The 20308-nt window shown below is 38.2% G+C and overlaps 1 protein-coding gene across 6 annotated transcripts in view; it reads left to right on the plus strand.

Annotated features, from left to right (window-relative positions):
• The window catches only part of lilli (AF4/FMR2 family member lilliputian), a 1088977-nt gene that overhangs the window by 976437 nt on the left and 92232 nt on the right, over nt 1-20308 (plus strand). For all 6 annotated transcript variants that reach the window (XM_069839798.1, XM_069839799.1, XM_069839800.1 and 3 more), the window contains one exon: nt 9525-9603. In XM_069839798.1, the coding sequence (XP_069695899.1) occupies nt 9525-9603 (79 nt within the window). The remainder of the gene's footprint in view (nt 1-9524; nt 9604-20308) is intronic.

Below are 20308 nucleotides of genomic sequence, written 5' to 3' on the forward strand. Positions count from 1 at the left end.
AAGTGACAGTGCAGATGAATAATAAAACTAGAGATTGAATTTAAATTTTCGCCAGAAAGAAAGAGAATGAAAATTATTTCAGTATTGAAATAATTAATTACATTTTCAACATGCAATTTTGATTAAAAGTATAATAAATAAAGTACATAAGTGAATAATTTTTAAAAATCATTTTTTTCTTTTTAGATGAAAGAGTCCCCCAGTACACGACATCGAATTAGCGGAATTCGTACCTTCCAAATTTTTTGTTACCTTTTGTAGAAAATTGTCGAAATTCTATTTTCTGCAATTTGAATTAGCTGCGAAACGATAACAATATTAAGCAGCCCGTTCTCAGGCAAAGATGATCACAGTTACAGCATCTCTGGATTTAGTACACGATGATCCGAAAAAGCGTTCCAACATCATCCAGTTCTGTTTCAGTCCCGTAGCAGATGCCAAGAGCAACACTCTGACTTATTGAGCACGAATCCCGTTAGTGAAACAGTTGTAGACACGACATTGTCACGTGCACGTGCTCGCGTTGGCTGCTGACTGCTCGCTGATCAAGGTCACGCGTTGTTCACAGCAATGCGCTCCAATAAAGAAACGTTATTCTGTAAATATTGAGAATAGGACCCATGTTTATATAACTTTTTTGCTCAACATGTCTTCGGAAATCAGCTCCGTAAGTGACGATAAATCCTCGTGAATCGCCCTGTATACATACAAATTACACAGGAATAGCTCAAAAATCAATTTGAAGAAATTGCAACATGCAATCAACTGTTCCGTCGTACTCTCTACTGAAAAGACTATCACACACATCTGTTCAAAGAGATGCTGCAACAGTGAGTACCCCGTATACTTTTGTCTTTGTGCATATAGTTTATCACTTACAAGATTTTTATACCTCTCAACAGTAAATTTGGAGGTACCTATGTGCTGTAGACTAAGCACTAGGTATATGTATTCTGATGATTTATCAATAAAATTTATAATAATCATAGGCTACATCTTGATTACACTCTTTTAACATTTTCTGTCACTTAAGAATTTAGTTACAATAACAACTTTCTAGTGTTACAATGAAAACTAAGTGGTAAATTACTTTAGTGGACTAGTTTCGAATTCGTGTCGGTAACCTTCAGCACTAGCGAGATTCTTTCGGTTTCTTCAATTGTTTTGCTGGGGGGAAAGGACGCGTTTGTGTTCGGTAGTGTAGAGTTAAATAGGATGTGTGTTCTGAAATTTAGTTATGTATTGAGAATGTGTTCTGTGTGTGTGGTTTATTTTTGGTACTGTTCTAGTATAGGCCTATTCAATTTCTGGTTTATAAAATTCACGGCTTAGGCTTCTTATTACCTGGTATTCCATGATGTGATTATCTTTATCTCGGTTAGCCGAGAGCTGGATATTTTAGAGGCCTCTCGAAAATCAAGGAGGGATGAAGTTACAAATGCAACAATTGGAGAAATTATTAATGTGGAAAAAATCTTAGAAGTGATAGGAAAAATTTCAAAATGGTTTGGACATGTGAAGAGGATGACAAGTGATATAATACCAAAGATGATGCTGGAGGAAGGGAAACAGAAGACGGGAAAGACCTAAGGAACAAAGGATGGATAGCTGGGGTCCGAAGAAGTATGGCTTATAGAAGATTGACCGAAAATATCGTTGCCAAAACTTCCAGGGTCCACTGTGCATCCTGTAAAATTGATACTGGATCTTTTCCAGAGGCAAAAGGCGATCGAAAGTGGTGCCGACAGCACCATCACATTCTAGTGCCGGGATCATGAAAGCGTGGAATTTTACCTCCATGTCCCCATGCACCTTCATGACTTGAAAAGGAGATAACTAAAGACCGTTTTCTTAGTCCAACAACATTGGAATAAGTATTAAGTGTGTACGGGATATAGTAGACACCCTGCTCACAAACACAAGTAAGCGCACCATAGGGCCACTCTAAAACAGTTTCCTTACTGCTAAACGAGTACAATATGCTTCAGTTTAGCTATGTTTATGGTATTATACACTACTAGTTAAAATAAAGCTGCCTAAAACAAGTGCGACAATACAGGAGTGAGTAGAGGAATTCAGAAGACAGTATATCTGTGTAAGTGGCGACGTAATTATGTGTAATTTATGTAAGACTGACATAATCTATTCTGAAAGATTGTATTTACAGCAGCACTGTAATAAAAAATTATGTAAATCGTTTGAAACTGATAGAAGCGAGTCTGACGATCTGCCTTCAACTAGTAATTCAATGCCAGAGGACGAATTTAGGAGAGATCTGTTTGAAATGATGGTGCAGGCCAACATTTAACGAAATTGAGGACAAGCACTTCAAAAATTTTGTTGGAAAGTACACTTGTATACAAGGGCAGACCTGTACCGGTGTTTTAAGTTAAATTTTACAGCAAAGATTCTATAGGCTTAAACATTTCATTCAGTGCAGTGCCCTGCGTTGCAGTTGTACCAGCGTTTTAAGTTAAATTTTTACATCAAAGATTACCGTACTATGTACTTAAACATTGTATTAAGAGCGGTACCTATGTTACAGTCATATCGGTGTTTTAAGTTAAGATTTTACAACAAAGATTATCGTAATATGGGTTTAAACATTACATTAGGAGCGGTAATTCCCTATGAAACAGTAATAGTACTTTAAGTTAAAATTGTACATAAAAATTATTGTAATATGGGGTTAAACATGTTATTAAGAGTAGCACCTATGATACAGTAACATTTTAAGTTAAAATTTTAATATAGACTTAAACATTTCATTAAGAATAGTGCCTATGGAACAGTAACATTTTAATTTAAAAGTTCACATCAAAGATCATTAATTATTATTTTGTAATACACAACATAGCCGTACTCTTCAAATAATTCTTTTATGTGCGTACTGTTTGTCCTTGATGCGGAAGTAGTCTGTTTACAGTACAGCGCCGCGCACCACTACTCTTCGTCGTTATTTGGCTCATTGCACAAACTCTGAACAGACTTAACTTAAAAGAGTACCACAAACTCACTCAATTGAGTGCGCTCCTTCTATAATGGCAGTTGACTTAATATATGTCAACATATATGTCGAACTTGGAGTCAGGCCACAAAGGGAATAACACAAGAGGAGAGGGATTCGATTCAGTGCTGTGGATTGAACTTCGGCGTATCTCAGTGGTTAGAGCACTTGGTACGTAGAACCAAGGACCCAGGTTCGATCCTCGGCGTCAGAGCGAATTTTTCTCCTCTAATAATCATAATACTTAATCAATAACACTGAACAACAAATTTTTACTTTTTGTTTTGCTTCGAAATAAAAATAGGGGTATATTACTAATGTGTGTGCCCTAAATCTGAATTTGAAATCCAAATTGCCTCATCACGTACCTTTTTCCGGGGAAAGTGAAGTGAATTTTTTATAAAAAAAACTTTTTTTATTTTTCACTGCTACTGATAAAATTACAACAGACTAGAGATTCAAAATGCCTCGTAATACTTGAAAAATGTGTACGGGATGCAAAAATGATGTTGGATAGTTTAAAACACAAAAAAAAAACACAACAATAAAAATATTTCAAGTGTATAACGAGAAAAATCTCGGAATTTGATCTCGTCATTTAAAAGGATTTTCTGGATAACTTCCGTTCATAACTGGACCCGGGACTGTCTTTTACAAGGAACCACCAATAGTCTGCAAGCATGCTGGATGATGATCTTCCTTTATATCGCCTTTCCATTTCAGATATTTCTTGATGAAATCTTTCCCCATGCTCGTCGCTTACCGCTCCAAGGTTAGGAAGAAATAAATCCAATGAGAATGTAAAAAGTATATTCTCATATGCACTTAACATGGTTTCCGCAAGTTCATTGTAGTTGTCTGCCATACAATTTTCAAGGAAATTTGAACAAACATCTTTGAAAGCGCGCCATGCTATTTTTTTTTTTCTATAACGGAAAGTTTTTCCTCAAACAAAGTCAGCCATAACTTTGCGAATTTGTGGACCGATGAAAATGCCCTTTTTTAATTTGTCTTCATTCAAACTGGTAAACTTTTCTTTTAAATACTGAAAACCACACCCTTGTTTGTTCATTCAGTAGATCTCACTTTGAACTCTTATGAAATTTACTGAATAGAAGGGATCAATATCTGTTTATTTATTATAAGTACAAACGAACATGCCAACAACCATAACAAACCGGAATTAGGTCATAAACTCATAAAATTCATTAGCTTTTGTTTTGGTTTACAACCCCCAACCTGCGCCAGATGTTTCCTGGGAGAACGCTTATCAAAAAGTGAAATTATAGTATATCTTCAAAACCTAACGTGATACAAAGAAAAGAGATATACAGTATTTTCGGATTCAGCGCACACCAAACAATAAGAGACACGTAGTTTTCAGTCGGAGCAAAATTCTTGTTCAGTGTAATCATTAAAAAAGTAGTGGCTAAGATTCCTGTCTCTAGAGTTAACCTTTTATGTACGGAAGTGAGTATTCTGTAGTGAAATTGAATGGGCTATTATAGCATGGTGTAGCCTGTGTGAGTCATCCCGAACATTCTTGCGATGCAGATGGCCACATTGTTCTTCACTCTTCAGCATAGGATATGTCGAGCGCGAAGTCAGGTTCCCATCATATTGTGTGTAGGGGGAGACTTGCCATGACGCAGTCATGACGTAACTGCAACCCCTTCTGTGCTGCGATGATACAACGGACCATGAATACAGAGAAGGGATGAAATACCCCCTCTTCAAGCCATCCACTCATTTTTAGCGATTTGTCTCACGCACAGTGTTTCATTGGGGCGTAATTATCCCCCGCCTCGCTGCCTCTGCCTCCCCAGCTTTTCGACTCTTGCTTTACCGCGAAATGTTTGACCTCTCCATTTCTTGGTCCTATATCGAGCGACATCCTACGCCTTATGGAATGGTTATTCTGTTTATCTACGTGCAGTTCAACCATTTCTTCTACCCTCGTAATTCTCGGCCACAACGATAAACAGACAAGAAATATGCACTGTTCCAATAGACTATGGGATCTGTGAACGTGTTCTTGAGAAGAAACTTAAAAAGAGTGTTTATACAACATTTTCCATTAGACTTGAAGAATTTCTTAATACAAGTAATAGATAATACTGACCTGAATTCATTACTACGCAGTAAACACGTGTTGTTCGAGATTTAAATGGTGTCGAGTTCACTTTAGCCATCGGCCTGGCCTAGGGGTAGCGAGTGGGTTTTGTACTCCGAGACTACACTAATTCCTGAGTTCGAATCTCACTTGAGCTTATTTTTAATTAGTTGATTTTACGACATTTTATCAACTGCGATGGTTATCTAGTGTCTGAGTGAAATGAAGGTGACAATGCAAGCGAAATAAGTACAGGGTTCATGGCCAAAAGTTCCTACTTGAGTTTATTACCTTATTTGGTTTTTCCTCAACTTAAGACGAATTTGAGGGCGGTAGATTTACTCCCATAGCAAATCCTGGGATTCATTTTGCCAAAACAAGATCTCGGTATCACCATTCCCTTCGACGCTAGATAACTGCGCCAGGGCCTGTATTCATTCAATCATAGTTTTCATTTTCGTCAAAAACAAGTTACTAAAATTGACTTTTGCACTTGCACAAATATAACAGTTTATTTAATAAAGGGCATGAGAAAAACTTGAAAGACGTATTCCTTATAGTTCATATCGGAAAGAATAAAACGTGTTATATACCATAGGTTCTGTTATATCTCCTTGTGCCCGGTTTTTGGTACATCTCAGTTAATTCTCAGTTACTTAAGTGCTCTCATAAATTTAACTGCACTTATAACCTTCATGGGTTTTCGGAAAGTTAAATGTACGAGGTGAATCCAGAAAGTAAGTTTCCCTATTTTTTTTTAAAGAACACAAACTCTCAGGAAAGCATTTATTGGCAACAGGTACAAGAATGTTTCAGCTATTTTTCAACATAGCCACCATCAGAATTGAGACACTTGTATCGTGGGATCAACTTTTGTATCCCTCTGTCGTAGAACTCTGCCGCCTGCGAATGGAACCAGCGTGTGATAGACGTCTTTAGCTCTTCGTCGTTGCCAAAGCGCTCGCCGGACAGGAATTTCTTGAGGTGCAAGAAAACGTGAAAATCTCTGGGAGCAAGATCAGGACTGTAGGGTGGGTGATCAAACAACTCCCAGCCAAATTCCGTCAAAACAGCTGCTGTGCGCCGAGCCGTATGTGGACGAGCATTGTCATGGAGGAGCACAACACCTGCAGTAAGCATTCCACGCCTCTTGTTTAGAATGGCACGTCGCAATTTTCGCAGTGTTTCACAGTAACGGTCAGCGTTCACTGTTTCACCTCTTGGAAGGAAGTCAATGAGCAGAATGCCCTTCCTGTCCCATAACACCGTGCACATCACTTTCCGTACCGACAGCGTCTGTTTGAATTTCGTCCTGACCGGAGATCCACTATGCCGCCAATGCATTGACTGCTGCTTGGTTTCCGGGTGAAGTGCGAAATCCAAGTCTCATCGCCCGTGACGATCCTGTCGTCGTGATACCGTTGCAGAAATGCAAGTGCTGCTCCTAACGTTGCATTTTGTGTTCGGGTGTCAGGTTTTTCGGCACCCACCTGGCACACACTTTTTTGAACAGCAGGTGCTTAGTGACAATCTCATGCAACAAGGATGGCGATATCTGCGGAAAATAGCTGCTCAGCTCCGTAATCGTAAAGCGACGGTTCTCTATGATGCACTGCCGCACCAGCTCAACACGATCATCAGTGATGAGGGACGGTCGCCCACTGCGCTCTTCATCATGGACACTTTGACGATCTTCGGAAAACTGCCTACACCAGCGACGCACCATCTGATTACTCATGAGGTTCGGGCCATAGACCTGACAGAGCTGCCGATGAATTTCAATTGAAGGGTACACGGGAAAAACTATCAAGGTCCATCAAGAATCGAAATTGAATTAATAATGCTATCTTATAGTGGAAAGGAAGTACTATCATATGGTCTAGCTAGTAATAAGAAATCACCGTTCTTGAAATTCCACTACGTCAATTTCTATTAAATACATACATAAAGTATTAAGTGCTTAAACTTTAAAATTCGTTTTTCTCGAAACTTTCTAAAATGGACCTTGATCGTTATTCCCGTGTACCCTTCAATTGGCGCAATGCTGTGTGCATTAAAGAACTTTATCACCGACCGAACCTCGCAGGCGGCGGGAGAAGGAATAAGAGCTTCCATTTCGGACCACTGCTGCCACTCTACTGGCACCAGGCGGGACCTGTCCGGCTGGCATATGATTGATACGTCATAGATCTGTTACGCATGCGGAATTGACACGGCTAATTACGTTTACTTTCAAGGGAAAAAAATCGGGAAACTTACTTTCTGGATGCGCCTCGTATATCTATCAGCACTTCTAACTAACAGTTGAGTTAACTTCAAATTTGATATTTATTGTCGTCCATAGTGGTTTCCACTAGTATTTTGTTACTATTGTTTTAGTTATTGATAGTTACTTTTGTTTGGAGAAGTTTTCAGTGGTAATATGGCTGATAGGTACCCAGTAGAGCGTCTCGTTTAGGCACAGTGAAAACGTAAACGAAGTGCAGGTAGGGTATGTGGGGGGAGGACGAGCCGTACGATAAACACGAGGGATGCACAAGGTTTTAGTTACAACATGTATGATGGAGCATTAATTGAAATTATATTTTCCACAAACACACAAAACAAAAGAACAGAAATTGCATAACGTTATCATATACACATTTTAACAAACGAGCAATAAAATTGTAACTTTAAAATAATTCAATATAACAAATCAAATTTTGCTAATTATATGATGTTGCTTTCAAGCAGCATTTTTACGGTCATGAATTTCATTTCCTGTATGATTAATATAATATCAACATCTTCTGTGGCCGAATTAACAAAACTACAGTATATTGGTCCGAAGTGACAACACTTCCTAAACATAATTATCCCTTCTCAAAGTTCAATTTATTCAGATATATATTTCAGATATTGATATTATTTAATATAGAGTGTTCTAATACTGTGCCTATGCCTTGGATCACATTCCATATCAAAAATAAATAAAAAGTTGTGTTGTCAGACTACTATTCTGTGTGTTTGCAGTGTACAGACAGAGAGCTCTAACATGAGGTGAGGGGGAGAGTTCGTTTCCGGACCTGTGTGCATAAATGTCCTTATCCTTTAAGTATGAGAAATGTGCTCCCAAAAGTTTGATGATGCATCTTTGTTACACCGTGTATTAATAATGAGTGAAAGGGACGTAAGAAGATTTTGGAGTTACTAATGTTGTGTGAAACATGTGCAAAAAGAGTATGCCTTCATCTACTAGATCGGTCTGAGTGACGCAGAACAAGGTTACAAGATTAAGTATTACTGGAGCTTTTTAAGTGAACGTTGCGCGTACATCTAGCAAGTGAGTATTTGACTGACGGTTCATGCGAATCTTGTTTCGTCAAGTGGGGCAGAACAAAACATGGGCCACTTTATCAGTTGCACTAATATTAACAATTTAAGTTATTTACACTATGTACACTAGAATACGATATTTTTACTATTTATATTGTGCATTACAGTGATCAAACATTATTTACATTATTAAGCTTATATAGTGTGTTGTGTATTGTAATGCAAGGTATATTTCATAATAGCCTACATACTTATTTTGTAAATTGTGTACAATAGCGTAAGTAATGTTTGATCAATGTAAGCCTTCATTCTTTATGATAGTGTAAGTAGTGAAATAACGTATTTTAGTGTACATAATGTAAAGAATTGTCAGACATTAACTACTTTCAAAGCCGATTATCAGAAAGACTGTTTTTCGTCTCTAAAATATGATCTTCAAATATTACTTTTGTACAATATTTATTTTTGATATATCAATTCTTCTTCATTAACATTCTTTCGATTCAAATTGTCTTATTTAACATTAAATTGTAATTGTTTAACTTTTAGAATAACGTGTAACTAAACACATTAAGCCTACATTCAGCTCTTCTATTTCTTCTTATTATTGTTTTCTGTATCGATTATTTATATTTGCTATGTATTTTTGTACTGGTTGAGTGAAAGAGAAGGCTTTATGGCTTTAACACTGCTACTACTAGTAAAAATAAATGCAAAAATAATTTAAATTGTATGAAAGGTCATCGCAGTATCAATCTTTATCACTGGAATGCATTTTCAACAGTCTGTGAGGTCTGGTTTGGAATCATGAATAGAAAGTCTGCTGCACTATAAACAAGATGCAAGTGTTTCCTGATACTACATATGTCACGCACCAAGCATGATGTCGCGCCAATATAGCTTATGAACAACTAATCAAATCTCCGTACGCTCTGGGACAGAATGTTGAATGGTTGTTTTTGTTAAGATATTTTTGCTTTGATTTCCTTGAGATGAACATGATTAATGATTTATTTATGCAACCTTTAATTTTAAGGGGTTGTGGTTTGCGTAACTTGTAATAAATGTTTTGTTATGTCCTTGTTGCAGGAATGCTGTGACAGATCCTCTTTCCGATAACTTGGAGAAAGACCTCAAACTCTCGGATTCCAGCGATGACGATGAGAAGGTAAGCTCCAACTTGCTGCTACTGAGCATTCTCGAGTCCCAGTCATCTCTCATGATATCCTCCCGTTGTCCGTCATGCCCCGTTTCGAGTCCCGCTGCCAATTTTTTTTTATCAAAGAAGGAAGCAAACTGTCGTGGATTTTTACATTTTCATGGCTGTCCCCAGAACCACTGTTATTCACAGGACATTGTCTTTGAACGTGATCCTGCCTACAGCGCGATTCATAAATTATATTATATTATATTAGTGGAATAAAGCTATGACAAGATAGAAGAGATAGTTGAGGAGGAGGAGGAGGAGAAGAAGGGAGTATGCGTAATCCTAATGGGCAACTGGAACGCAGTAGTAGGAGAAGTACAAGATGGAAGGACAGTTGGAAAATATGGATTGGGAAAAAGAAATGACAGGAGAATCTTTGATGAATTTTTGTAAAAAAAAAAAAATGCGATGATTGTTGTAAATACATTATTCCAACAACATAAACGAAAAGATATACATACGTGTACATGCGCAAGGGACAAAAGCAGATATCAGATAGGCTATATACTGATACAGGAAAGATTCCGAAATTGCTTAAAAAATGCAAAGACTTTACCAGGAGCGGATATTAACTCAGATCATGTTCTGCTGATAGGCGAAGTACAGAGCATTCGAGCCAAAATGTCGCCCACTACCGTGAAAACTGGTTGGTGGGCGGAAACGATGTGAGTCCCGGCGTAATGCCTCTCACTATAGTCGCGTCGCTGTTATTATATTAAGTATTTATCGAGCCTTAGGAAGTGCATAACGTCATTAGCAGCGAATGACAAGACGTATATGTTTAAATATAGCCAACCTGCAACGTGATTGGCTACCGGAAATAAGAGCGACGGGACTTTAGTACATTAGATTCCCACGGCTCTCTCAAATCAGTATTCATTGCTTCTCTGTTGTGCACAGTTATGTTGTGATGTACAGTAGACTATAGAACACTGCATTTTTATATGCAAGACTTTCGTGAAATATACCTGGAGAACGTGTTGCCGTAAATTCAGACGTGTTTCCCCGATGATCCTGTGCCAAACAAGAAAACAATATAAGGCTTGTAAAGAAGTTTAACGAGACAGGCTCGGTTCAAAATAAGAAGCATCGAGTGAATAAACGGGTCTTAATAGGTTTTCGTTCAGAACGAAGCCCTCAGAAATCTTTGCACAGATTAGACCAGGAAGTAGGATGTCAAAGACCTCAGTTCAACACGCCACTAAATTGAAGTTAAAACCGTACACAACCCGTGTAGTGCATCAGTTTTTCCCCCAGACAACGTGGCTAGGATAAATGTTTGTAACTGGTACCAGCAATCAATCCATGATGGCTTAGTAGACCCCACTTTAGTATTTTTCAGTGACGAGTCATGGTTTCACCTCTGTGACTATGTAAATAAACAAAACGATAGATATTGGAGCGTTGAAAATCCACATAACATTTTGGAACTGCTGTTACATGATCAAAAGATAGGTGTGTGGTGTACAATGTCAGGAAGGAGAACAATCGGCGAAAGATATCTAGAGAAGAATAAAGAAGTGTGTATATAGTATTTGTGGATTTAGAAAAGACGTTTGACAGAGTGAATTGGAACAAACTGATGGACATTTTGAAGAAAATAGGTGTGGATTGGAAAGACAGGATATTGTTCAGCATCTTTATATGAAACCACGAGTCAAAGTCAGGATAGGAGACGAAATGTCTGAAGGAAGTGAAATAGAGAGAGGAGTACGACAAGGATGCCGTTTATTACCTTCCCTGTTCCAACAGCTACTTGGAGGATTTGGTGAAGAACTGTTTTCAGAACATGGGAGGGGTGGTAGTAGGAGGAAGAAGAATAAAGTATATAAGATTTGTTGATCATATGGCGTAGTTAGCAGAAGAGACGTTACTAAGGGATGCTAGTGGAGCTAAATGACAGCTATGAGTAGTATGGGATGAAGATAAATGCAAATAAGACGAAGAACATGGTCATAGGAAGAAAAATAAAGAAAGTAAACTTGCGAATTCTAACTGAGGTAGTAGAGCAAATGGACAGCTTTAAATACTTGAGGTGTACGATAAGCAGTAACATGAGCTGATGCCAGGAAGTCAAAAGAAGAATAGTAATGGCCAAGGAAGCTTTTAATAGAAAAAGGAGCATCTGCGGGTCTCTGGAAAAAGAACTAAGGAAGAGACTAATGAAGTGCTTTATCTGGAGCGTGGCATTGTATGGGGCAGAAACATGAACATCACGACGAAGTGAAGAGAAGCGACAAGAATAATTTGAAATGCGGATATGGAGAATAATGGAGCGTGTGAAATGGACAGACAGAATAAGAAATGAAGCTGTGTTGGAAAGAGTGGGTGAAGAAAGAATGATGCTGAAACTGATCAGATAGAGAAAAAGGAATTGGTTGGGCCACTGGCTGAGAAGAAACTGCCTACTCAAGGATCACTGGAAGGAATTGTGAACGAGAGAAGAGTTCGGGGCAGAAGGAGATATCAGGTGATAGACGACATTAAGATATGTGGATCATATGCGGAGACAAAGAGGAAAGCAGAAAATAGGACAGATTGGAGAATGCTGAGGTTGCAGTGAAAGACCTGCCCTGGGGCAGAACACTCATGTATTATATTATGTTACTTACAAAATGCGTTTAATGCAAATTTTAGATGTCCAAAGGTGCTGTGCATGTGTTTAATTTGTAGACAAATCGACGTCGAGTAATCTAGCTCAATAAGGGAAATGTAAAAAAAAAAAATACTTCGAAGTCAGATATGCGTCCTTCATTCTTATTAATTCAGTCTACGAAAATCACTCATTCGCATTGCAAGTGATCTCTCTGGACTCACTTCTTTAATATTTTGATTTTGCATAAACGAGGCACAAAATTTGAACATGCAGTTTTGGACGCCGGTGCGGTCCAAACGTCAGCGAGCAGGATTCGTGCTCCCATCCTGCGGTTGGGAGTGGGTTCGTATCTCGCTTGACTGAGTACTAGATCTGGTTTTTCCAGGGGTTTTTCCCAACTCTTAAGGCGAATCCCAGGTAATATCACGGCAAATAATCTGATCCATTTTATATCTTGATGTTGCATACCATAGGGTGCGGCAGTGATATGACGGTTTTTACAGTCCTGTTGTGGGGCACTCAGGACGAATTGAAAGGAAACGCATATACTGGAAGTAATGTAGTACAATGCAATTTATAAATGCCCGATTACTTTTTAAAAACTACATTCCTAAGTAGCCTCCACAGCAACGAATACATTCGTACAATCTGCTAGATAAGTTCTGCATAACTCGCCCACCCCCGAAAAAAAGAAAACAGGTTCGTTGGCACTAACTTCCTTCCGTATGTTATGTTTCAGCTGGATGATGATGCTAGGTTTGTTACGATGCATCCTACTTTTGAGATCACCCCGTAGGAAGTAACCAGCGCACACTGTTCATGGTTCAATGAACTGTCTGCGAAACATGTTTCCAGGACGAATAATTTCACGATTTGGAGACATTGCCTGGCCACCAAGATCTCCTGACCTGACTGCAGCTGCTTACTTCCTATGGACTTATCTCGAAAGTAGGGTGTATCGCAACAAGCCTCGGACCATCATCCAGCTGAAACAAAACATGAGGAACGAAATTAGCGCCATCAACCTGTCTTGTTGGGGCGAGTTATGCAGAACTTTCATAGCAGATTGCAGGAATGCATTCGTTGCTATGGAGGCTACTTACGAAATATAGTTTTTAAAAAGTAATCAGACATTAATCAATTGCATTGTACTACATTACTTCCAGTATATGTGTTTTCTTTTAATTCGTCCTGAGTGTCCCATAACAGGGCTATAAAAACCGTCATATCCTACTGCCGCACCCTGTATTTACCGAAATGATGAATAAATGGAGCGTATTCATTGAAATAGTTAAGATTCCCAATAATCAATGGCAAGACCAGTGTTTTTGTTTCTTCTGCCAAGTACAGATGAATGATGATAATTTTTACAAGTTTTCAAAATGTTATTATGTGTTGACAACTGCAAGTTTCAAGTTCTACCATTTTATTTTGTTTTTCTCATGTAAGTTAATCAGGTCGATGTTGGTTAGTATATCTACGTATAAGATTCTTTTCATCAATAGCTTTTCACTGTATCATTTTGTAAGGTATTTTATTATACCATCAGTGCTATTTAAATCAATAGCCTAAACTACTACATTGAAATTATATTTTCTTGCCATTTCTGCAGTTGTATGTGCTAATGATTTTTTGACTGCCACATTGTCATCAGAACTCAATAAAGGAATTGCATTGTTGTTATTATTATTATTATTATTATTATTATTATTATTATTATTATTAGAAATCTATATAAATAAATATAATAATAATTGTTATTATTAGGCCTACTATTATTTTAATACAATTAATATAACTGTACCCATAGTTTTTATGACAATTCACCAACGTAAACTGGCATTAGTAAACATATCAAAAGAAATCTAAGGAATATGGTATTGATGCTTATGAAGTGCTCGTTCCCCATTGTATTGACTTCTTATTCTTAAGTTTAGTATTGGAAAGAAACTAAAGCAATCGGAGTCATATACGGCTCCTAAAACTTTAATGAGATTTCTGACCTCGTAAGACTGTATCATAAAATTCTCAACCAAGTTAAGTCTATAAGAACTAAGAACTTACAGAAAATTTTAAAATTATATGACTTTAAATTGGCATATTCTGGTTATTTTGAATTCATTTAAAAAGTGTCAGTTACATTAGGGTTTTTTTTCTGTTTCCTTGTCAATGTTCAGAAGAGTTTTGGACATTCACTTAGTCCCAAATAAGTGTCAGATATTCGTTATTAGGGCATAGGCGTTCGAAGTGTTGGTAGTAACTAGTTACTAGCGTGAACATTTAGATATAATAGAACACCCCCTAGATCCCTAGATCCCAAAGCGTATATACGTGGCAACTTTAACTTTTGTTTGATCACAAATCATTCTCCAGAAAGTTTTATTTTGAGATAATGACAGTGTCTAGTCTGCTATTCAGACCCAGATAGACCAATAAAAGCAACGCTCGCAGACAGAAGAAGTTAAATTATTTTAGTTGTTGGTAGATTACAATATCGAATCTGTAAATGGGAGAAATGAATTTAATTCATATATTATTATTTATTTATTTCTAATTTTTATTTTATTAATATAAATGTTTGATGATTATCAGAGGTAGGAAATTCGTACCAAAACAGTAGATTTCAGTTGAGCTCAGCGAGGAGTATAGATATCATGTTGACAAACAACGCATAATGGCATTCTGTGGATCTGTGTAGAGTCGTGAATAGTTTGAAGAATTTTTTACTTATTTTAATAGGTTATTTTACGACGCTTTATCAACATCTTAGGTTATTTAGAGTCTGAATGAGATGAAGGTGATAATGCCGGTGAAATGAGTCCGGGGTCCAACACCGAAAGTTACCCAGCAACACCGGAAAAAACCTCAAGCAGGTAACTTGCCCCGACCGGGAATTGAACCTGGGCCATCTGGTTTCGCGGCTAGACGCGCTAACCGTTACTCCACAAGTGTGGACAGTTTGAAGAATATTGTTAATTTATACTTATTAATATTGTAGGTTCTGAACAAAGTGAGCTATTCTGTTATTATTACGTAATGTGAATATTATGCATGATTCCAAAACTCATCCGTCATTAAATAATTATGCAAACAGGATAGTGTAACACATTTATTTTTTTCCGGATTATTCTTCGTTAAATGTTCACGTCTCGTGCTGCTATTGCATTCGGTTGCGTTACAGTCCAAGTTCAACATCGGAATTACAATACGAACTTCCTAGCTAGAAACGAAAAATTTTGTTGTAAACGATTATGGGTTTAATATTATATCCCACATAAAAGGTACACTATTAGATTCACAAAGTAATTGTTCACCTGATGATACTAATAAATATTGTGTTATATTTCAGATTTGCTCCAGTAACTTCTTGTGACGTGGAACGAATATTTTCAGAGTACAAAATAATATTGTTTTTTGTTCTGATGTATTTCTTTTGATAAAATGAAAATGTTCATTGTTATTTGTTATAATGAGGCTAGAATCATAATTGTTTTATTTTATGTTATTTTTATATGTATGAGTAAATTAATTTAGATTGGAAGTTGCGATTACAAATTTTTTTTTTTTAATATTATTTTCTTGTTCTAAGACTGTGGACGATTGGAGCACATGTTTGGTTACCACCCGGCTGTTTATGTTTGCCGTTCTGCTTCACTGACACCGAGAGACGCTCTATTACTTTTCACTCGGAAGATATATAGTCCAGTCGACCTGGTTGGCAAGTTGGTATAGCGCTGGCCTTCTATGCGCAAGGTTGCGGGTTCGATCCCGGGCCAGGTCGATGGCATTTAAGTGTGCTTAAATGCGACAGGCTCATGTCAGTAGATTTACTGGCATGTAAAAGAACTCCTGCGGGACAAAATTCCGGCACATCCGGCGACGCTGATATAACCTCTGCAGTTGCGAGCGTCGTTAAATAAAACATAACATTTAACATTTATATAGTCCAAGCTCACACAACTTAACAGTTTCGGTAGCAACTTCCTAGCTCTAAAGATTATGATAATGAGGAAGAGATAAATGGTGGTGTCGTCGTTAGCATGTCTGCTTTTTATTCGGGAGGTTCGAGGTTCCGTCCATGGCTGTCTTGGGCTTTTATTGTTTTCCAAGGCAAATAAAAACCGGGATAGTACACTGGCGTTCAAATGTACCTGACGCCTACTAATCGATAAGGATAGATAATTTTTTCATGTAAGTGTGACTTCTTTAGTTATTACTTTTATGAATAGATTGTCACCAATCGTGCATAAATATACCCGCATTATAGAATTCAAAATTTCATCCCTCTCTAATGATGTAAAAGCACTAAGTTTAGCGGGAAACCGCCGATACTGTTAATTATGAGAATAATTTATAATTAATCTATATCACCATTTTCCCGAATACATTTTTACCCGTTTCAATAATAGAGTTACCAATTAAGAACTAGCGGAACTATTTCAAATTTTGTGAATTTGTTATAGCTTTAGTTCCGTGGTTAGAAAGTTCGTTTACATGATAAGAAAATTGTAGGTCAGATATTTCTGAACGCCAGTGAACCAATTACAAAAGGCCACGATACGCTTTCTTCCCAATCCTGTCTTCATACTTCATACATGCTAGAGATGGGAAAAGTTATTATTTTCTCGTAACAGTTCCAACTGTTCCAGTTCCATGAAAATACTAGGTTCCAAATAACAGTTCCAAAATAACAATACCACCATATATTATATAGCCTACGCCGAAGTTCGCTCCACAGCACCGGATCGAATCCCTCTCCTACAGTGTTTTTCCCTTTGTAGCCTGACTCCATGTTGTTACCATTAACAGATAAATTCTCTAGGATGAGAAATTAATTTTTACATTATGTGTGTATGTATGTATATATATACAGGGTGTTTAAAAATACGGGGCATAATTTCAGGTATTTCCCACATGTAGACAATCAAAATAGTTCATTACAACATGTGTCCGGAAATGCTTTATTTCCGAGTTATGGCCTTCACAACATTGAAATTCACCGGAACGTTTTTCTTTCCGCAGGTCGTTGCCGTCAAAGGAGACATTAAGAGGGCACTCTGACAGTTCATTCCGAGACGAAGGTTACATTCAGTGTTGTGTAGGCGTTAGACTCTGCGACATGTATTCAAATCAAGAGCTGGCAGAGATACACTTTATGTACGGTAAGGCGGACGGCAATGCTGCGCTGGCTCGTCGTTTGTACCAGGAGAGGTACCCACAGCGACAATGTCCAGATCGGAAGACATTTGTACGTCTCCATTACCGTCTGTGCGAGTATGGAAAATTTAACTCTCCTGGTTTGGGAAGGGGACGACCAAGATCTACAACTCCAGAAGTACAGGAGGAGATTCTGGAGGCTGTGAACATGACTCCTTCTATCAGCACACGAAGGTAGCGTTGCAAGTCAATGTTCCTCATACGACTGTCTGGAGACTGTTGAAAGAGTATCAACTGTATCCTTATCATTTGCAACGTGTACAGGCCCTGTCACCAGCAGATTACCCTGCACGAGTTAGGTTCTGTCAGTGGTTCTTGCAGCAGTGTTGTGTAAATCCGAACTTTCCTGCCTTAGTATTATTTACAGATGAAGCACAGTTCACACGAGATGGCATAACAAATTTCCACAATCAGCATGTATGGGCGTATGAAAACCCACGTGCAACTGTTCCATCTAATCACCAGGTGCGGTTCTCCCTCAACATGTGGGCCGGTATCATTGGTTATCGATTAGTTGGACCCCATGTACTTGTAAACAGACTTCCGGGGCAGGCGTACACAAACTTCCTGGAAAACACCATACCTCATGTTTTAGAAGACACTCTATTGATCAATCATCAACACATTCACTTCTTGTATGATGGCGCTCCTGCACACTTGAGTCGTACGGCTCGCCGGTACATGGATCGAAGGTTTCCTGATCGATGGATAGGTAGAGGTGGCCCAATTGCTTGGCCTCCACGCTCACCTGATCTGAACCCTTTCGATTTCTACTTGTGGGGTCATTTAAAATCATTGGTTTATTCGTCTCCGGTGCCTGATTTGGAATCCCTTCGGAATCGAATTGTGGCATGTTCTGAGGACATACGCAATACTCCTGGAGTTTGGGATCGTGTTCGCAGGTCAATGAGACATCGACGTGAGGTCTGTATTCAAGCAGGAGGTGGACATTTTGAACATCTTCTGTAATGACAACGACCTGCGGAAAGAAAAACGTTCCGGTGAATTTCAATGTTGTGAAGGCCATAACTCGGAAATGAAGCATTTCCGGACACATGTTGTAATGAACTATTTTGATTGTTTACATGTGGGAAACGAAACTCCTCCAGAGCCAAGTCCCTAAATTCAGTTCTGTCATTCTGTGAAGCGTGTGACACAATTTATTTATGTTAAAACCCTTTAGTCAAAGTAGTTTATGCAAATATTTGGGTAAAAAAGGCAATAGTATAAGTCGAGGGCCATGAGAAAGTCCAGAAGTCATACTGACAGTATTGACACCACGAAACCAGTTACGTTATATTTATGTACGACGCCAGTTCAGGATTAAAAGTTGGTATTGATTTTGTCTCTGAAAATTGTTAAAAGTAGCCAGATATAGTGACAATGTCGCTAAATTGATAACACTGCAGCAACGGTTCTCATAATCTAGTTCCATACACGGCCGACTTGATGCTAGTTTCGCTTCATCTTTGAAAGCGAAGGGAACATCAAGTCGGCCGTGTTCCATAACATCGAGTATATTGTAACATGTAACAGCAAGTATTTTGTATAACAGGTACAGCTGTCAAAAGAAAAGTGGCCGCTCTCCTGAAACAAAGTTCCCTTCGGGTATTTTCGCTACAATTCGGAGACAGGCGATGTTACATGTTGTTGGACCACGTTGCCTGATATCTACAGTTATAATTGAAGTATTCTGTGTGTTATTCGATAGCGTAATGATAGCGTTCAGGCCTCTTATTCATGAGGTCCTGCGTTCGACTACAACCTCTTGCTTTTTATGTTCTTTTTTGTTCTGTTTTTGAGAGAGACAAACTATACATTATGGCTCCTTTCTCTTTTACGATTATTTTAGTAATTAACATCAGGTTCATTAATATATTATGCCACATGACTTTATCATTATGATATTGTGGCTGCAAATGGAAAGAAAAAAGCTTTTATTCTCAATAAAAATATCTTTCGTGGCATAAACAAAACAAATTTACTGGCGTCGGCCTTAAAACATTCAAACAATTAAGCGTTCAAAAAAAAAAAAGCCACAATTCAATATTTAGTCTATCTTCCTCTTATCTCGATCATCTTGCAGTCGAGTGGGTATGGAATTGACTAGTCTTTGCAAATAGCGACTGTTCTTAGACACGATATTCCAGGCATTCTGAACATACATACATAAGTGTTCTGTCCATGGGCAGGTCTTTCATTGCAAACCCAGCAATCTCCAATCTTTCCTATTTTCTGCCTTCCTCTTAATCTCCGCATGTGAGCCACATATCCTAATGTCGAATATTATTCTTTTCAACCAGAGATCCAACCAATTACTTTTTCTCTTTCTAATCAGTTTCAGCATCATTCTTTCTTCACTCACTTTTTCAAACACAATTTTATTTCTTATTCTGCTTGTCCACTTCACACGCACCGTTCTTCTCCACATCCACATTTCAAATGCTTCAATTCGTTTCTCTTCATTTCGTCGTAATGTCCATGTTCCTTCCCCATACAATGCCACACTCCACACAAAGCACTTCACTAGTCTCTTCCTTAGTTCTTTTTCCAGAGGTCCGCAGAATATCCTCCTTCTTCTATTAAAAGCTTCCTTTGTTAATGTTTGCAGTTTTTCTTGGGATGGATAGGCCTAAATGCGGTAACATCCCGTTGCTTTCCGCACACCACTATCTCTTTCGCATCTTATTAAATTCCAGGGGGCCCAAGCGTGGAGATGAGGAGAGTGGATTTGACTAATTGGGCCCTCCGGACTTCACCGAAAGTCACGGCAAGGGTTAAATATTAATTCTATCAGGATGTTTGACCCGATCGGAGACCGGGAAATCTCAATTAGCCTTTGCCCCCCCGCAT

Source organism: Periplaneta americana, chromosome 11 (genome assembly GCF_040183065.1).
Source record: "Periplaneta americana isolate PAMFEO1 chromosome 11, P.americana_PAMFEO1_priV1, whole genome shotgun sequence".
NCBI classification, from domain to species: Eukaryota; Metazoa; Arthropoda; class Insecta; order Blattodea; family Blattidae; genus Periplaneta; species Periplaneta americana.